The following is a 17590-nucleotide window of genomic DNA, read 5'->3' as shown; positions in this document are numbered from 1 at the left end:
CACCTCTAACACCTTCAGTTTTGAAGAGCCAGTCATCTCCAGGAATCTCTTAATCCAATTAAATTGACAATTAAAGTTAACTGACACAAGTAGTTAATTTGATAACTAATCACACCTCTTTAAATCATACTTATTCCCCAAGTAAACACAATTGCAAGGTTATAATTCCATCTAACATCATATAATTGTCCAAGTTACAACTAAAAATACATTAATTCTTTTCCCAAAGTCTCAACAGTCCAACCTTTGCTCAAAAGTTCAATTTCAAAGTCTCCTATAAGATTGAAGGCAAATTCTTAGCTATAAGTATCTGTAAAATTGAAAAAAATAAGTTCATATTTCACAATAAATTAAACAGGATAGATGCTCCCATTCCAAAAGGAAGGACAAGGCAGATAGAAAAGAATAAAACCAAGGAAAGAGTGATACCAGTGGAGCAATCATTAAATTCCTGTAGCTCCATATATGACATCTTAGGCACATGCTATAAGGCGAATACCAGAGAGCTTGGGTCCCTTCCCCTTTATGGCCTTCAGCTTCCCTTCACATATGTTCCATTTTTCTGACATTTCTGTCTTTCTGGATTCTTTACTTGACATTCAGCTTCACTCTCATAGATTTACAAATTTACCTCTTAGAGGCTCCTTGTTTGGACTCACAGTCTTTCTTTGAAATCTTGGTAGAACATCCCAGACTCTTAAAACTCTTACATTTTATGTGGTGGTAAAACCAGCATCTGTGGACAATGCTAAGGTCTGTGGTCACTAGAGCAGTAGCAGGATTCCATTGGGCCATGAACAAGTGGCTGGGTGGTTGAACTAGGTGAACTGAGTCCTAGGCAACTAATTCACTAGCTGGCCTTTCTCAAGCAAGGGGCCCAGAGGCTGTGTTCTCAAAAGAAACCTTTACATATTTGCAGCCTTAAACCCAAGATGAATTGAGTGGTGTTCGCTGTTGCCTGAGTCACAATTAATATGTTTTTCTCCTTGTCTCTGTTTAACGTACTTGTCTTTTGAAAGGTGCTGATCTGTTCAGCAACCACATGTCCTTTGGCCCCAAATTTACATGTGGTTCTTTTTAGGCAAAAATGTGAGTGTTTCAAAAAATTTTTTGCCCTGCTTTTTACCCCTAATTCTCAATATAAGACTGGCTAACAGCTTCCTGCAGTACCCATATCACAGCCTGAATGTTGGGCTGCCTTCAAATTTCCTTTTACAGATCAGTTAGTCCACCACCCTCAACCTCACTCTCCCAAACTCTCAGGACATAGGTAAATATAAACACTTTTTTTTTGCAAGCCTGTAACATCCATGGCCTCTTGTTCTGTTTCTAGTAGAGTTCTCTTTCCCAATTGAAACGTTGGGCCTTGCCTTTACTGTCTGTTTTCTAATAGCATTCTAGTCTTCTGAGCTTGACTAGAATCACCAATCAAATTCCACTTACAGCATTCCCAGGCTTCTCTAGCCTGCATCTCCAAACTTTTTAAATTTCTCTTACAGACCATTTCATTTTTTTTTCTAAACCGCATGGTCAACTATAGTCATAGCAATAGCCCCACTCCAATTACCAAATGTATGTATTAATTGGTTTTCTCATCACTGGGACACAATACCCAATGCCAGCAACTTAGAGCAGGTGAGGTTTGATTTTGCCGTTTTGGGGAGATTTCATGTATGATCTGCAGATAGAAAAGCAGAGTCATGATGGCTGAAGGATGTGGCAGAGTTAAGATGCTTACTTCATGGTAGCTGGAAACAGAAGAGAGGAATAGTGACAGAGAGGAAGAGGACAGGGACTAGATATAGTCCTTGTCATCATCACTTTCTTCATCCCTGGGACCAAATACTCAACCTCTGAACTATAAGGAGGAGAGGTTTATTTTGGCTCACAGCAACAGAATTTTTGGTCCATGTCTGGCAGACCAAATCACAGAAATGGCATGGGGATGGTCTTGGGCAGAGGGAAGCTACTCACATCATGACAGCTAGGAAGCAGAGGGAAAAAGTTGGAACCAGAGGGGGAGATGCCATCCCCCAACTTCATGTCTCTGGTGATTTGCCTCCTCTGACCAGATCCTACTTCCTATGAGCAAGTCAGCTGTAGTGTCCCATGATCCAATCCTCTTCCAAAAGTCCCACTGCTCAGCACATGAGGTTCTTGGGGGACATCTAGTGTCTTAGTTACTTTTCTAATTGCTGAGACAAAATAGCTGACACTCAAAGTTAGAGGAGGAATGGTTTATATGTCTCAGTTTATAGAGGCTTCAGTATATAGTTGGATGGCTCTAAGGCAGGATGGCATGGCAGAAAAGTATTGCAGCGGAGAAACAGTTCATGGATAGCAGAAGGCAGCAAAGTAACAAAGTAGCAAAGAAGCAGCAGCCTGCGTCTCCCTTTTATCTCTTCCAAGCCACCCACCCTTTGGGTGATGTTGCCCACATCCAGGGTAGGCCTTCCATTATCCACACCAAGAACTATACCAAACCAATCAGTGAACTACTTTAGTAATCACACACCCTTAAACCCAGCATCACATATTTAACCCCAGCATCACACATCCTAGATCGAGCCACCTGTGGAAAGCCCCACCTATGACTGCATGAGGCTTTGGGGGGAACATTTAGAAACAAGTCATAGCCTCTAGGTACTGTATAAATCATAACAGACCCCAGGATCACAACGCCATGCCCTACCCAGACACACCTAGAATTTTGCATTACTAGTCCCGTGGGTGGCTTGCAAGACAACCAAGTTAATAACCCATACCACTTCCATTTTTTTTTTCCATTGCCACGTCCTTTATACCTATGTAGCCATACCTGGCTAGGACCTCTGGTCATGGAGACATTCCCTCCTTCAGTTCCATACAGATTTAGTTGTTTTTTCCCCTTGATTCTATCATTACTTCTGCCATTTCCATAGTAATGCTCATTCTTCATTCAGATCCTTTAAAGTATGTGTGAGGAGGGGACTGCTGGGGATTTGAAGGTGGCAAAGGATATATTTAAAGCTTCTCTTCAACGAGTGTGCACAAATTGTTAATGTATCAAAATAGTGTTGTATCTACTAGCCTTTGCCATGATTCCACTGAATGCTTTCCCAGTTCATTCCTAGCCTCTAAACCTTCCATAGAACTAGAGTGTTCAGGACCCTGTGTCAACCCGTGCCTTTTGTAATCACTGAGTACCCTAAAAGTGTTAGGTATCAAATATTTTGTATATCATGTTTCTTATTATTGCTATTTGTTATTACTGTTATTAGTTTGGAAAGGCACTAATTTCACACTCTGAAAGAAGCTTTTCTATATTTGTCTCCTAATTCTTGAGAAACATTTGATCTTACCCAAGTGCAATGGTTCTCTTTCACATTGTGAAATAAAACAGGACAAGATCATAAATGACTTTATAACCTCAGCTCTGCACAAGATATCTCTCAAAGCGGTCTAGACAGAAATAAAATATACTCACTGTTAGAATGGCATCGTCTACTTCCTAAGGAGCCCTTTCCTCTAGCATGTAATCTAAATCCTCTTTCCTTTCCCTTCTTTGTTGTCCTCAGTGATTCAAGGTGCCCCTTAAACCAAACAATGTTTTCCTAAAGAGAAATATAAAATGTTTATTTTAAAATCCCAAAGAAGTAAAATATAAAGTGAGTTCTATGTACTTTTGACTTGCTCCACTATTTCTGTGATAGGGTTCATGAGAAATTGTGATTAATCTTTTTTCTCCTTTTGGTGGAAACTTCAAAACATATTTATACTTCAGATGATGAATCTGAAACACTAAATTGTATACTTCCCTGTGACACACTTCGTAATCTGTCAGGGTAAACAACTTCTAGGTTCTGCTAATGCTAATTGCCTTTGTAGATCAAATTGTTATTTTTCAGTTATAGTTTAATTATGTGGAATGAAAATGTTGCTTGTCTACTCTATAAACAATTTTATTCTCTTATGAAATGAACACGTCTGAAAGGAATTGTTCCTTTTAGAGATTTTTAAGCATTTTTTGGATCTTCCTTGTTATCTCTCCTTAGTCATTATGTCATGTAAATATGTTCCATCAAAAATCTCTGGAAAATAGATTGAAAATTCATTTTGAAAATGATATCATTGAAGAGCTCAGTTAAACATCAGACAAAATCCATACATCTGTGGAATCTCAGCTCGGATTTTCTTTTCCTTTGTCTGATAATCAGGGTAAGGATTCAGCTAGTCCAGAGGCCACTTCTGGGCCAACAGCTGTCTTTGAATCATAAATTCTGAAGGTATTTGGTAAGCTTAAAGGATAATAATGTGATCCTGCCTCTAAAGAACTCAAGGGAAAGGACAAAACCTGTAGAGAGAAATGCTGAATGTTACTGTGGAGAATTGAGTATTTGGATATAGAAAACTATACGTGAAATGGATTGCATTTTGCGGGAATTCAGGAAAGGTTAAATAGAAGATTGAAGGGAGAAGACTAGAGAGCCAGATAAGAAAACAAAGAGGTGAGAAACATCAAAGTGTCATTTACTTAAATGGAGATTATGCATCCTTTAAAAGAAGGGCCAGAGCTTAATAGTTTCTCTGGTGTGAATAAACTGCAATAATACTTGAGATCCTAATAAGATTACTGACATTGTGAAATGGGAAGAAAGGAGCTAAAGGTGTAGGGAAGGTGGGATGGGTAGGGGAAGGGTAATAAGGGAAAAGAAAAAATGTGAGATAATGAAAAGATGGAAATAAAGTGTTTGTAGATGGGGAAGGGAGGAGGAGGTGAAGGGAGGGCAGGGACAAGGGGGAAAAATGAGAATCAAGACCTGTCATGTAGAGGTACAAGATCCCAACAATGAATGTAACTGTACTGTATCCCTAAAATGTACCAATAAACTCAATTAAAGCTGAAAATAAAAAGAAGGACCAGCACTTTCAACATGTTTTCAAAACTAAAAAAAACTAATTGTTTTTATTAATGACAACAAAATTCCTAAAGGTAACTCTATTTAATAGTCAAATATCTCACTGACAGTATTATGACTTTTGCAAAGAAATAAAATTAATATATACTATTAAAGTAGCATCTGTTGTAATAATACATTTTACACTAGAGTCTGGTACATACATAAGTACTCACATGAACATACAATTTCTATACTTTATAATTAACATTACTGTATGTAAGTCACTCAGTGTTTTCTTTCCATTAAAAATTATGTTGTTTACAGCCCATTGTCAGTATCATGATGGATTTAAATGAGTTGAATTGAGCACATTACACGAACCTACTCTCAGATGAAATTGCATCTTTTCTTTGTCTTTAGACCCCATCAGAATACAAATCTGCCAATAATTCCTAGTCCTTGTGGTGACAATCCAACTAACTCCTTTAGAAAGCTACATCTATGCCCATTGTAGGAAATTTTATACCTTCATGTCAACTCCAAGTTGGACTAGAGTTAGGAGGTATTGCAATTCTGCCTCTCCACCAACCTATTGGCTTGGTTCTTCCAAATGAAAGTCATACAATAATTTTCTAAATAAAGCATATTCAGTCCCAGGACTTTTGCCCTAGGAGTTTTATACTTGTCTATGTCAGCAATATGCAAGCTTGTAGTAATCAAAACTCCAGCAAGGTTAAAATCAAGACAAATTTGCACTCTGTCCTCTGAATCTGACCACACATAGCTTGTCCAGATGAGGCATAGACCTGCTTGATATTCTGTCTCTACAGTGTTTGTCCTATCCAGTGCGGGTCATGCTGGTTTATACTTTAATCCCAGGCATTCAAATAGAAATGAGTACCTTAGCAAAGACATGGTCCTTATAAACACAACCAAAGCAGATGGAAGTGTGATGATTCAAGCAATAAGGACAGGCCTTGTTGAGGCCCCAGTGACAACAAGCAGATACCAACAAAAATTTCTGGAGAAGTGTTCTATACATAGAACCTGTTGAATGCAAAGTTCAGAGGGGGAGATCCAGCCTCAAAATACAAGACACACAAAGAAAGCCAGTGTGTGTGAGATGGGGGGGTGGGAGGGGACAAAAATGGAGAGGTGCGTAGGGGTCGGCTTACAGAGGACTTCACAGACCACATTAGGTTGCTTATGATGTTATTTGTGAGAAGTCATTGGAATAATATACAGTAGGGTAATTTCAATGTACTTGTTCTTTTTTTGGCACCAGGGATGGAGCTTGTGTCCTTGAGCTTGCGAGGCAGGCGGCGGAACCACTGAGCTAAATCCCTGGCCCCTCAATTTACTTGTTCTCTGAGAGATTATTTGGCGCAGTGAGAAGAACGCAGGGGATGAGAGGAGTTGTGGTAGGTGGAGCAGAGGCAGGCAGGCAGACCAAATCGAAGGTTACGGTGAAAATGAAAGATGGGGTTTTGTCTGGGATAAGGTAGACAACAGTGATAATAGCAGAAGGATATTAGCTGGCCATCTGTATCGGAGGTGGAATCCTTTCTAATACATTATAGGCAATTCTAAAATTAGGGATGAAAGAATGCCTTAATCATCAGTTAATATTTTTGAGTTCTTACTTTGTTCCAAGAGCCAAAACAGGTATCAGGGATTTGATAATGAAGAAAATGAGGCAAATTTTTACCAGCATAGCTATGCCTTATGATCTGGTGAGAAATAATCATTAAAAATAAATAACCAATACCAAGCTCAGAACAAGGAATGTAGTAGAAGCTGTGTGTTCTCATAGGTCATATAATAAAGAGAACTTATTTAGCCAGATTGTGAGTATGTGACAAGAGATGTGCAGACGTGGAGAGGTGGAGAATGTCCTAATGTGAGGTGTGGTGGGGGTGCATAAGGGAGGTGGTAGCACAGTAAAGGCACTGACCTAGGAGTCAGCAGGACTGGAGGGTAAAGTAGGAGTAGTGAGAAGGGATTGAGACTACATTCCATCTTGTAGGCCTAGGCAGGTTGCCTTTGGTCCTAATAAATATGAAAACCTTTTGTCCTACTTGCCAGGGTCTCTTCCTATTTGAATACTTGTTTATTACAATGATTTGATTTGAAATAAGAAAATGACAGAACTGGAAATTAACCTGCAAAAAACAGTGAAATGGCTGTGTTTGAGTAAGGTAATTGTGAGGTCCCCAAAGAATTGGCATGCTTGATCTTGCTCTCAGGTGCAGTTGAACATTTCAGAATAGCATAATCATTATAATCTTTTATGACACCACCAGAATTATCTTTCCTAAATCTGGCAAACCTTTGGCCACTGTCCCAGAGGCTCTCTCTGAAACCCAGTGTTTTATGAGTTTTTGGAGGATGGGAATATATTCAGTGAATGCCAGTGTTGCAAATATTGCCAGTGTTATTATGGTACTTGTGAATGTTGAGTTAAAAAGTCAGTGTCACATGATACTAAGAAAGTGATTCATTGTTTAGTTGTGAATTAAGTAACTGAAGAATGGGTAACCCCATCAAATCTCAACTGTCTAAGATGAAGGGATTAAAAATGTGAACTATTAGAGCAGATGTTTGAAAAGGAGGGCAAATTGTCTTCCAACTGGGTAATTGGAAATGTCTGGAGATATTTTTGGATACCACACAGTGGTTGTGGTGTTACTTGTACATAGCAGAAAAAGAACAGGGATGCTGCTAAACATACTATGTGAGAGCAGGGTATAGGAGACACAGACTACTACACAGAGCCATCTGTCTTACAAATATCAATAATGCTGAGGTTAGGAAATCCTTGCCTCTTTACTATATTGCAAACATCTTTGCTTTCTGAAAGTAGATGCATATACAGATAGGGTTACATTTTCATTAGTATATGTTTGTAGTAGGTAATAATCACATTCGATTTGTGGATCGGTACAGATGCGTATTCCATCTTAATCACTTTACTTTTCCTCTCGCCCGTTCCGCTCCCTCATTGCACGGATCACCTTCACATCTCCACAAAATTTACCTCACTGTTTCCTTTCGTCTCTGTTTTATCTTGCTTTTATATTTTGTTTCTCATATAAGAGAAATCTATGTGATATTTAATCTTCTGTGTCTAATTTATTTCACTTAGGGTTATTATTGTTATTACTAATTTTGGTACCGGGGATCGAACTGGGGACCTTGTGTTTGTGAAGTAGGCGGTGGAACCACTGAGCTAAATCCCCGACCTCATTAAGGATTATGATGTCAAGGACCGTCCGCTTTCATACAAGTGGCTCAAATGTATCTTTCTTTATGGTGTAGTAGTTAATCCATTGTGTACATTTACATGTTCCTCATCCATTCATCCGTCGGGACGCTGCTTCCATAATTTAGCTATTTTAATTGTGTTGCCATAAACATATACATGCATGTATCCTTGTAATCAGATATCTGTAATTCTAAGGGAGATACCCAAATAAGGTACAGATGGATCAAATGGAATTCAATCTTATGGAGAATCCGTATTGATTTTCATAGTGATTGTACTAGTTTACATTCCCACCAACAACAAAAAAAGGAGATGGATGAAGAGGAACATCTCAAATGAGCTAGGAATTCTTCAAATTTTGTGTTTGCATTTACATTTTAAAAACCTGTACATTCGCTGCTATTTGAGACCATAATAAGCTTATTGTTCTGCGCTTCCTGGGACGACTTTTTTCCTGAAGAATGTCCAGTGATCTCTATATCATCCTTTGGTTGGGGCCGCAGGATCATCCATACAGAAGCCCTTAGAAAGAGTCAGGTATACTCAGAGTTACATTCTCACAAAATCCTCGTGTAGCACGAGGCATACTGGGTTATTTCTGGGTTTCTGAGCAGTCTTACATTAGGGAGCATGTGAAAAATAATGAAGTAAAAGATAAATGAGGCTAAAATACTAGCATTATTTGGAAATTATAAAATCTGATTTAGAATAGGTAACATTAGATGTGAGAGCCACATAGGCTTCCCGTACTCTACAATGTAATGGGGCAGAATTATCTCTTGTGTCTCAGAAACTGGATCATTTAGCGGGGTCAGAATTGCCTGTCATCTCACGAAAGCTGGGACAGGGACATGCATCACAGTGGTAAGGAAGAGTCTTCTAGAGAAGAAGCAGAAGAGGTTGTGCTTCTGTTGGAATCTCCTTCCCAGCAAAGAGACAAGAAGTAGAGCTGAGGCTGCACCGCTGATTATTTTCACATCACTCAGCCAGTCAGGCCCTCTCCTTCAGTACAAGAGGAAGGAAGTACGAGAGGGAGGTCAGAGTTTACTCACTGTTCATTGTGTGGAAGGAAACATCAGGAAACAAAGGAAAGATGGTCCTCTTCTGCTGCCTAACTGCCACGGATTGTAACTCTGTCCCCCACATTTTCCAGTTCAGTAGCTACCAGTTATGTGGCACTATTATAATTTAAATTAATGACTATTAGATACATTTAAAGTATTTTAAACTCTTAGCAGCCCTAAGCAGTGATTGGCTCCTGAATTGGACAACTATAGAACATTTCCACCAAGAAAGAGCGATTTGATGGTACCAATAAGAGATTTTATCTAATTCATCTTGTATGATCCTTTATTTCCTAAAAGAAGGCCTGACTCAAAGACACTAAAATGGGTTTTTTTGGAATGAATACACGAATGTGAATTGTGCTTTTGTTTTCCAAATCTGTATGCTGTAAAGATCTGCTCATTCTAAAGCAGCAATGTGTGAAAATTGATCACAATCATCTTGTGAAATGGAACAAGTCAATTGAAGAATATGAAATGCACATTCTTGCTTTTATTCTGAAATAATTATTTGTGTATGTGTGGATCCCTTCAAACATAGGAAAAAAGTCTTGAAAGGTATACACCAGATTGTAAATTCCATAAAGTAGTTGAGACTGAGAGAAATAAGAAAGAACTGTTTTACTTAGGAAATTGTTACAAGGAAAATGAATTACTTATGAGTGAAAATAATGTGTAACAGATGATGTGTAATATGTTAACTTTCTAGATTCATAAAGAAAATAATAGCTATTTTAATATGAAGTATTATGAAAGAAAATTTTAAGAGACTAGAATCAAGTGTTAAGAAAGATAGTATTGAAATATAAGCACAAATAATAGCTCGATGGATATCGTGTGTACACCATGAAAATTATTTCTTAAGTCACATGTTATGTTTTCTTTCACATAATATGGATCCGATACTTAGCTGTAGAGAAAGATAGGGCCAGATGGCACTGGCTCATTTTTCTGTTATACTTCCTCACCCAGCAACACTCTTTCTCCTGCCTCTTCTTATAGATATTACTTTGTTCACTGTAGGTGTAATGTTCACCCTGGGAATGGACCTCGTGTTGACCACATCAGGATACTGACCCACTGACTGTGATAATCCTCTAGCAGCCTCACTTTGCTCTGTGTGCGGTAGTTTATGCTGGACAGATGCTGGACCAGAATTCAGCCCATAAAATTAAGACATTCTGTTTAACAGGGCAGAACCTAAATTGCTCGAGCAAGGACATTGCGGTATGCAGCAGAGCCTTAAAAAGTACCCAGAGTCATCTAACCTGCAGGAAAAGACAACCTGCATTCAAATGAAGATATTTAGATGCCATGTTAATTTCTCAGGGGGAAATAAAAGGCTATCATTATGAGCATACTGAAACCAAATGAGATTGACAAATAAAATAATACAGAAAGGCCAGTTTAATTAGCATCTTTGCTATTTATTTCATGCTTAGTCAATAGGAGAAGCGAATATTTTCATCAAACAATTGAAGTGAGTGAATTTAAATATATGAATATAATTACCAAAAATTATATTCACAAAGGTTTTAAAAATAAGCATTAAAGATGGGATATCTTTGTAGTTATAGCTTTTGTTGACTATTATCCATTCTTATCGTGTGATGGCTTCTGGGCTTGGGTGAAACTCCACCTAGATAAATACATTCAGGGCCCTGATAGTTGAAGAATTAGAAAGTTTTGGTAAACAATTCTTTTCCTAATTTTTGTGTTACTATTTTTATTTTCAGACCCACTATGAAAATGGAGAATACATTATCAGGCAAGGTGCAAGAGGAGACACCTTCTTTATCATCAGCAAAGGAACGGTAAGCTTTGGTGGCACAAGATGTGACACATGAAGGCAGTCTGGGATTGGTCAGCACCTCCTAGGGGTGCACATGTACCAAGTCGTGGCACAGAGAGCTATTTGACAATGGGTTTTAAAAAAAGATACAGGAGGGGCAGGAGGAAGAGTGTACCTTTGAGGATCCTTAGAGAGCCAGAGTGGCAATAATCTTGTTAGTATGTATCACTGATAAGTCTAGGTGAGTGCACAGCTCTCTGTATTAAAACTATACAACAAGAGTGCTAAGGGCACTTTTAAAGATCTATACAGTCTTTAGAAGCAGTAACATTGTGACAGTGAAACATCTGGGCTGTGAAATCAGGCGGCCTTGAATCTGCACTGAAACTTACTATAGTGTCCTTACACAAATGGCTTCATATTCTAAGGGCAGTCAAGATATAAGTACATTGTAGCTTTATAAAGAATATTGAGTGAATATTAAGAAACTATTAAAAGTGATAAGGAGAGAAAACAGTAAAAAATGACTGTGAATGCAAAATTGTTATTTTTATATTCTTTTATTCTCAACAGTAAGAATCTATTATAATTTATATTATAAGGCAAAAGATTAAATAAATTAGAAAATTATCTATTTAAGTCTTCTATCACTAAAATGTATTACAATTCTCAAACAGTACAGCCATGCTTTACATTTTCATTGCACTGTGATCTAGGACTTGAACTTACTTTTCTTTGTCATAAGTTATATTGTTTTGTTTTGTTTGAGACAGGGCCCCATTATGTAGTTCAGGCTGGCATGAAACTCACTATGGTCTTTGAATTCATGGTGATCCTCCTGCCTCCGCCTCCTGAATGCTGGGATTGCAGGTGTGCACCACTGTGCCCAGCTGTGTCATAAAGTATACTGACAAAGCATTTTCATTCTGAATACATCAAATACAGTATAGATAAAGGGACAGAAAAGCAGTAGAGAGGACCTATATGCCAATTTTAATTTTAAACCTGTTACTTTAAAATTAAGTAAATTTATCTTTTCTACTTAGAAAAAAATAACTGACTCTGGTACCTATTGCCCATGTAGAAAGATTTTCAGAACCATAGAAAATACAATGTATTTTACAGTAAATAAATTACATTTTAGATATTCCTTTTTGGACCACTTTGGAATAAAGAATTCCATAATTGAATCTTATGCCAAAGGCATGTCCCACTAAAATAAGAGACAATATTTATACTTTTATATGTGTTTGTTTGACTGATATTTGAGAGCCTGAGGTAGGAATAGAAGTTAGAAACTGGGTTCTTAGATAATATCATGCAATGGCATGTCTGAACACACTTATGGAAAATGTGTATCTTTCATTTTACAGTATTAGGGGATTAAAAAAGACATTTTGTTGTGTTTAGATGGTAGATTGATAGTGTTTACCATTTACTAAATTTTAACATTGGCTAAAAAAATCAGGGAAAATTGAAAATCCTCACGGACATAAGCCATCTGATTGGTCACAATGCGACATTTTGTCTGACAATCTATTTTTCCTTATTATGCTGCTCATTATTTACTATCATGGAGTGATTATTTATCCATTAAAATGAATGTCTGACAAGCTTTTGTGATGACCTGATTGCTACAGTTTTCCAGCATGGCTTTAAAGAAGTAGCGGCTGCTAACTAGTTTCAGCTGAAAATAAGTGCATTAGCACTGCTGTTTTTTTGGGGTTTTTTTTTGTAGCATGTATAGAAGCAACATGAAAATTATACCCCAGGAACCAATTCTCTTGACAGTTCTTTAATACAATGTTGCAACTCTGGGAGAGACATGGTAATAATATATTAGACATTTTGACACATCTAAGGTTTTTTTTTTTTGGTATTGGGGATTGAACTCGGGTCCTTGTGCTTGCAAGGCAGGCAGCAGAATCACTGAGCTAAATCCCCAGCTCTAGGTCGTGTGTGTGTGTGTGTATGTGTGTGTGTGTGTGTGTGTGTGTGTGTGTGTGTGCGCGTTTTAAGGCATTAATTTCCCCTCAGTTTTCCATACTGAACTGATATCTAATTATGTCAATTTATATATTAATTATAATATTAGTGCATTAAAACAGTTATAAGCACCAGAAGATGAGCATACTTAGGTCCATTTTCAAGAATAAAGATGAATAATAATAGAGTTGGTTAAAGTTAGCAGGAAAATAAGTTGTGAACTTTGAATTTTCTTTTCTTTTCTTTTCTTTCTTTTTTTTTTTTGTTTTTTGTTTTTTGAGACAGCGTCTCACTATGTAGTTGAGTCTGACCTGGAGCTCACTATGTAGCCCAGGCTGGTCTCGAACTCACACTGATCCTCCTGCCTAAGCCTCCCGAGTGCTGGGATTACAGGCGTGAGCTACCACGCCCAGCTGAATTTTGAATTTTCTAAGACTGTGTTTTGTTTTAGATATAATGATGTAAACTCGTTTCCTTATCCATTTACAAAATTTACAAAGGACGATCATGGTGAACACAATTTCCTTGCTACCACTGAATGGACTTTTTCTTAGAAAATTCTATAAAATGGAAGGAAAGACAATGTAGGGGCAAGCTGGAGAGCCACAAATGGATTTCTCCCTGTTCAGTTTTATTGATTTTTGTGTAAAAACAACTTATTATTTCATTAAGCCTTTTCACAGAGAGAGAAACATTATGAAATAAACTTTGAAATCCTACTTATATTCCTCTGTTAAACCTGCACAAAGAGATTTTCTAAAACTGAAAGCAGAATGCTTGCAGCGGTGATGCAAAACGTACCTCGTGCAGTCACCAGCGGAAGCTGAGTTAGTTCTCTTTACTTTATTCAGTTCATTACACTTGCCTAGAAACAAGATTTCCTTCTTCAACAGTGGTGTAGGGCAGATCGGGGAAACACCAAAGAATTCTGAAGTCCTACAGAGATACTGCGTTCAAAACTGTCCCCCACTCCATAAATAAGTTGAATCGAAGTGAAATAGGATTGGTATACACAACGTCAGAATTCTGATAATAATTCAAATACATTTGGATTTTTCTGGCTTTAGTCAGTAAACATTGTACACTACCAAAGCTGCTTACATCGTAAGTGCCACTTAAAAGGACGTGGCTTTATTAGAGTCAAAACTTTTTAAACAGGATGGCTAAATATATTGGCCTAAAGAAATTCTCAGTGTTTTGAATTTTGAAAGTTTTCTGTTATGGAAATTATGTTTACAAGTGTATATGTATGTGTATGTATACATCATGGTGAAGCATGAGAAACATTTCTCATAGATCACGAACACTCGTAAGATGAGGTGCATGTTATCGCGTTTCTTTAGTGTACTAGACAACCCAACTATTATGTCTAGAAAAAGATATAATAATGACGACGAAGAAAGAGTTAAAGGTGATATGATTTTGGTATCTTTTAAAGGTTTTAGACAGATATGTTATTAAAATCAATAATTGTTCAGCTAAATCATCATTGTTCAGTTTGTTTTTCTGAGTTTTTGGAAATATTCGATATGTATACATTCTAATGTAATGGCAGTCTCATTTGTTGTCTAGATCAAAATTAACTAATTTAAATTAAATAATCAAATTCTCAGCAGCAGTAGCCATGCTGCAATAAGTGAATACTTAGATGTAGCACTAATGACTTCAATGGGCATTGAAGATATAGGTACAATACTCCCCTTTAAATATTGAAAAAGCCAAATGATTTGATATAATCCACCATATTAATAATCTAAAGAAGAAAATCCACATTATTCTGTCAAGCAAATAACTGAAAATATTTGATAGGTGCAACATCCATTCATAGTAAAATATTTTAAGATGGCATCTATAACGTTCCTATAGTAAATACATTTAATGATGAAACAAAAAGCAATCTGTAGATGGAAGCAATCGATGAAGAAAGGAAATTCTTTTCAACAAATAATGTTGGAACAATTACTAAGTCACAGATGAGGAAAAAAAGTGAACCTTGAAATAAACTTCATATTTTATATATGAAAATATTCAAAATTGATAATAGATTTAAAAGTAGAACTAAAACTAAAAATGCTTACAGGAAAATAATTGCTTGAGGTCATATAAATATCTCTTAGGCCTGGTACCAAAAGTTCAATCTATAAAATAAAAATGTTAAATCTGGCTTTATCAGATGTATAAATTTTTATATTATGAAAGATACTGTTAAGAGAATGAAGAGGTATATTACTATCTCGGAGATATTTACAAATTACACCTCTGGTAAAGGACTCTTAGTGAGCCTAAACAAGGAACATGAAACAATCAATAATTCAAAAAAAACTATTCAATATTTTAAAAAGTGGACAAAGAACTTGAATAGATACATAAGCAAAGAAGATACAAGATTGATAAATGCACATAAAAAGACTCTCAAAACACAAATCATGAGGAAATCAGAAATTAAACTCAAGATCTACTGTATTCTTAATAGAATGGCTAAAAAGAAAGAAAGAAATTGAGCAGAAGAAGTTCCAATGATGATGTAAAGTAACTACAACCTTAGCATTTTGCTGGTGAGAACGCAAAATGGAGAAGATTCTGAAAAGTAAATTGACAATTTGTTGTACATTTATCATTCACTATGTGACCCAGCAATCATAATCTGTGGTGTGTATTCTAGAAAAATGCAAATATAGTTCACATAACAACTTTGCATTAAAAAGAAACTTTTCATTGATATTTCTAGCATCTTTATTTATAGCTGGCAACAACTGGTATATTCATTCAGTGGAACATTATTCAGTGATAAAAAGAATTAACTTCAGGACCACATATCAATTTAGATGAATCTCAGAGGCATTATGATGAAACAGAAAAAAATTGGTTTTAAAAAATTAAGTTGAATGCTCCTCCATTCACATGATATTTGCAATTAGATGCAATCCACGCAAGGCAGAATAGACCCTTGCTTGGTAGCATAAAGTCTGGTAAGGACGTCACTATAAACATGTAGCATGAAGGAGTTTCCCAAAGTGATGGAATTTTCTGTAGCTGATCGTGGTAGGAGTTATATGTGTCTACATATGTATTTAGTCCATAGAAATATGAAAGAACAAGAAAAAAGATTTAGCTCAGTGGTTCTACTGCCTGCCTCACAGGCACGAGGACCCGAGTTTGATCCCCGGTACCAAAAAAAAAAAAATCCATATTTATAGAAATAATATTATTAAAGATATCATTTAAATATCATTTAGAGAACCAAATACCTATTAATATAATTAAAAAGTTCAAGTACTTTTAGAAGGAAATTTTATCTGAGATCTAATAATGAAAAACAAAGGACCTAAATAACGAAATGTCTGAAAAGAAAAGAAACATGAAAGTTATAATAGTAGATATTAAGGATAATAAGGTTAAAATAAAATTTAACACCAGTCTTGCTGAAAAGTTATGAATGTCTTACAAGTGCTGGTGATCATGTAGTATAATAGGAACTTTCATTCACTGATGATGTAAATGTAATTTGTATCAGGAGTGAGTCACCACAATAAAACCGAAAATGGATATAATTAATAATTTTGTTCTTCATTTGTAAGTGTGGACTCGCCTGCCACTCTTACCTGTCGATACCAGGAGACATGTACAAGAATGTTAATTGGAGCATTGTTAATAGCACCACAAAACTAAATATAAAAATAAAACTGCAAGCAACCTCATTTACATCTGCAGAAGAATTAATAGATTTTGTAAAGTTTATATACTAGAAACAGAAGAAGTGAACATTAGCTACTTATATTAACATGAATGATTAAGAGTCCCAGAATAAAAGCCCAGGAACTTTTATTCTAAATAAGACCTCCTGTGGAACTCTGCATGTCTATAAATGCCGCATCAACATGCAAATTAGTCTCCGTGATTTAGCTTGGTGGTAACTAATAGGGTTAAAAATGAATTTCCATGGTTTGAAATATTATGTCGAGGAGTAATAAAATGGGACAGTGGAGAATAGTAATTAAATTCTCTTCACCTTTCACAGACCTTCTTCATACTTATAAAAATTCTGGTCATTGACAACCAATCTCTAGATTCAGAAACCTGAAACATAGTATTTTAAAATATGTTTAACTGTCTGACACTGTCTCATAAAATTATTTTTCTACTTCATTATATTTTCTAGGTAGGTGAATTTGAACTATTTAATCTTTCTGGATGATGCATAGACAATATTATGAATATTAATAGAGCTTGAGGCAGAAGTGAATTAGTATAAAGGTACAACTTACCCTATGTTTTTATTAATGCAACAAAAAAATAAAGAGTTACTTTCTGGGGAATATGATCCGTATTACAAATCCTATAAGTGCCAGGATATGTTGTTAGTAATGCAACTTTCTGTTAAAACAATTTAGTGCACTTTAGTGAATGTTTATTCTAAATTATATAGAATGCCAATGAAATAGCCCTTTCTTGGGCTGGGGATTGTAGTTCAATAGTGCTGCACCTGCCTGGCAAGTGTAAGGTCCTGAGTTTGAACCCCTGTACTGTAATAAAGGAAAAAAGAAAATAAATGAAAAGAAAAGAGAAGAGCCCTTTCTTTGAAGAATAGACCAATTATGGTAAA

General features: G+C 36.3%; 1 protein-coding gene across 2 annotated transcripts in view; it reads left to right on the top strand.

The window, feature by feature from the left end:
- Nucleotides 1–17590, top strand: part of Prkg1 (protein kinase cGMP-dependent 1) — a 1151812-nt gene that overhangs the window by 921173 nt on the left and 213049 nt on the right. For both annotated transcript variants that reach the window (XM_010606291.3, XM_033766627.1), the window contains one exon: nucleotides 10946–11023. In XM_010606291.3, coding sequence (XP_010604593.1) covers nucleotides 10946–11023 — 78 coding nt within the window. The remainder of the gene's footprint in view (nucleotides 1–10945; nucleotides 11024–17590) is intronic.

The sequence above is a fragment of the Fukomys damarensis genome, unplaced genomic scaffold (genome assembly GCF_012274545.1).
Source record: "Fukomys damarensis isolate Sample0158 unplaced genomic scaffold, DMR_v1.0_HiC HiC_scaffold_20, whole genome shotgun sequence".
Taxonomy (NCBI): Eukaryota; Metazoa; Chordata; class Mammalia; order Rodentia; family Bathyergidae; genus Fukomys; species Fukomys damarensis.
This window is presented reverse-complemented; position numbering and strand designations above follow the sequence as displayed.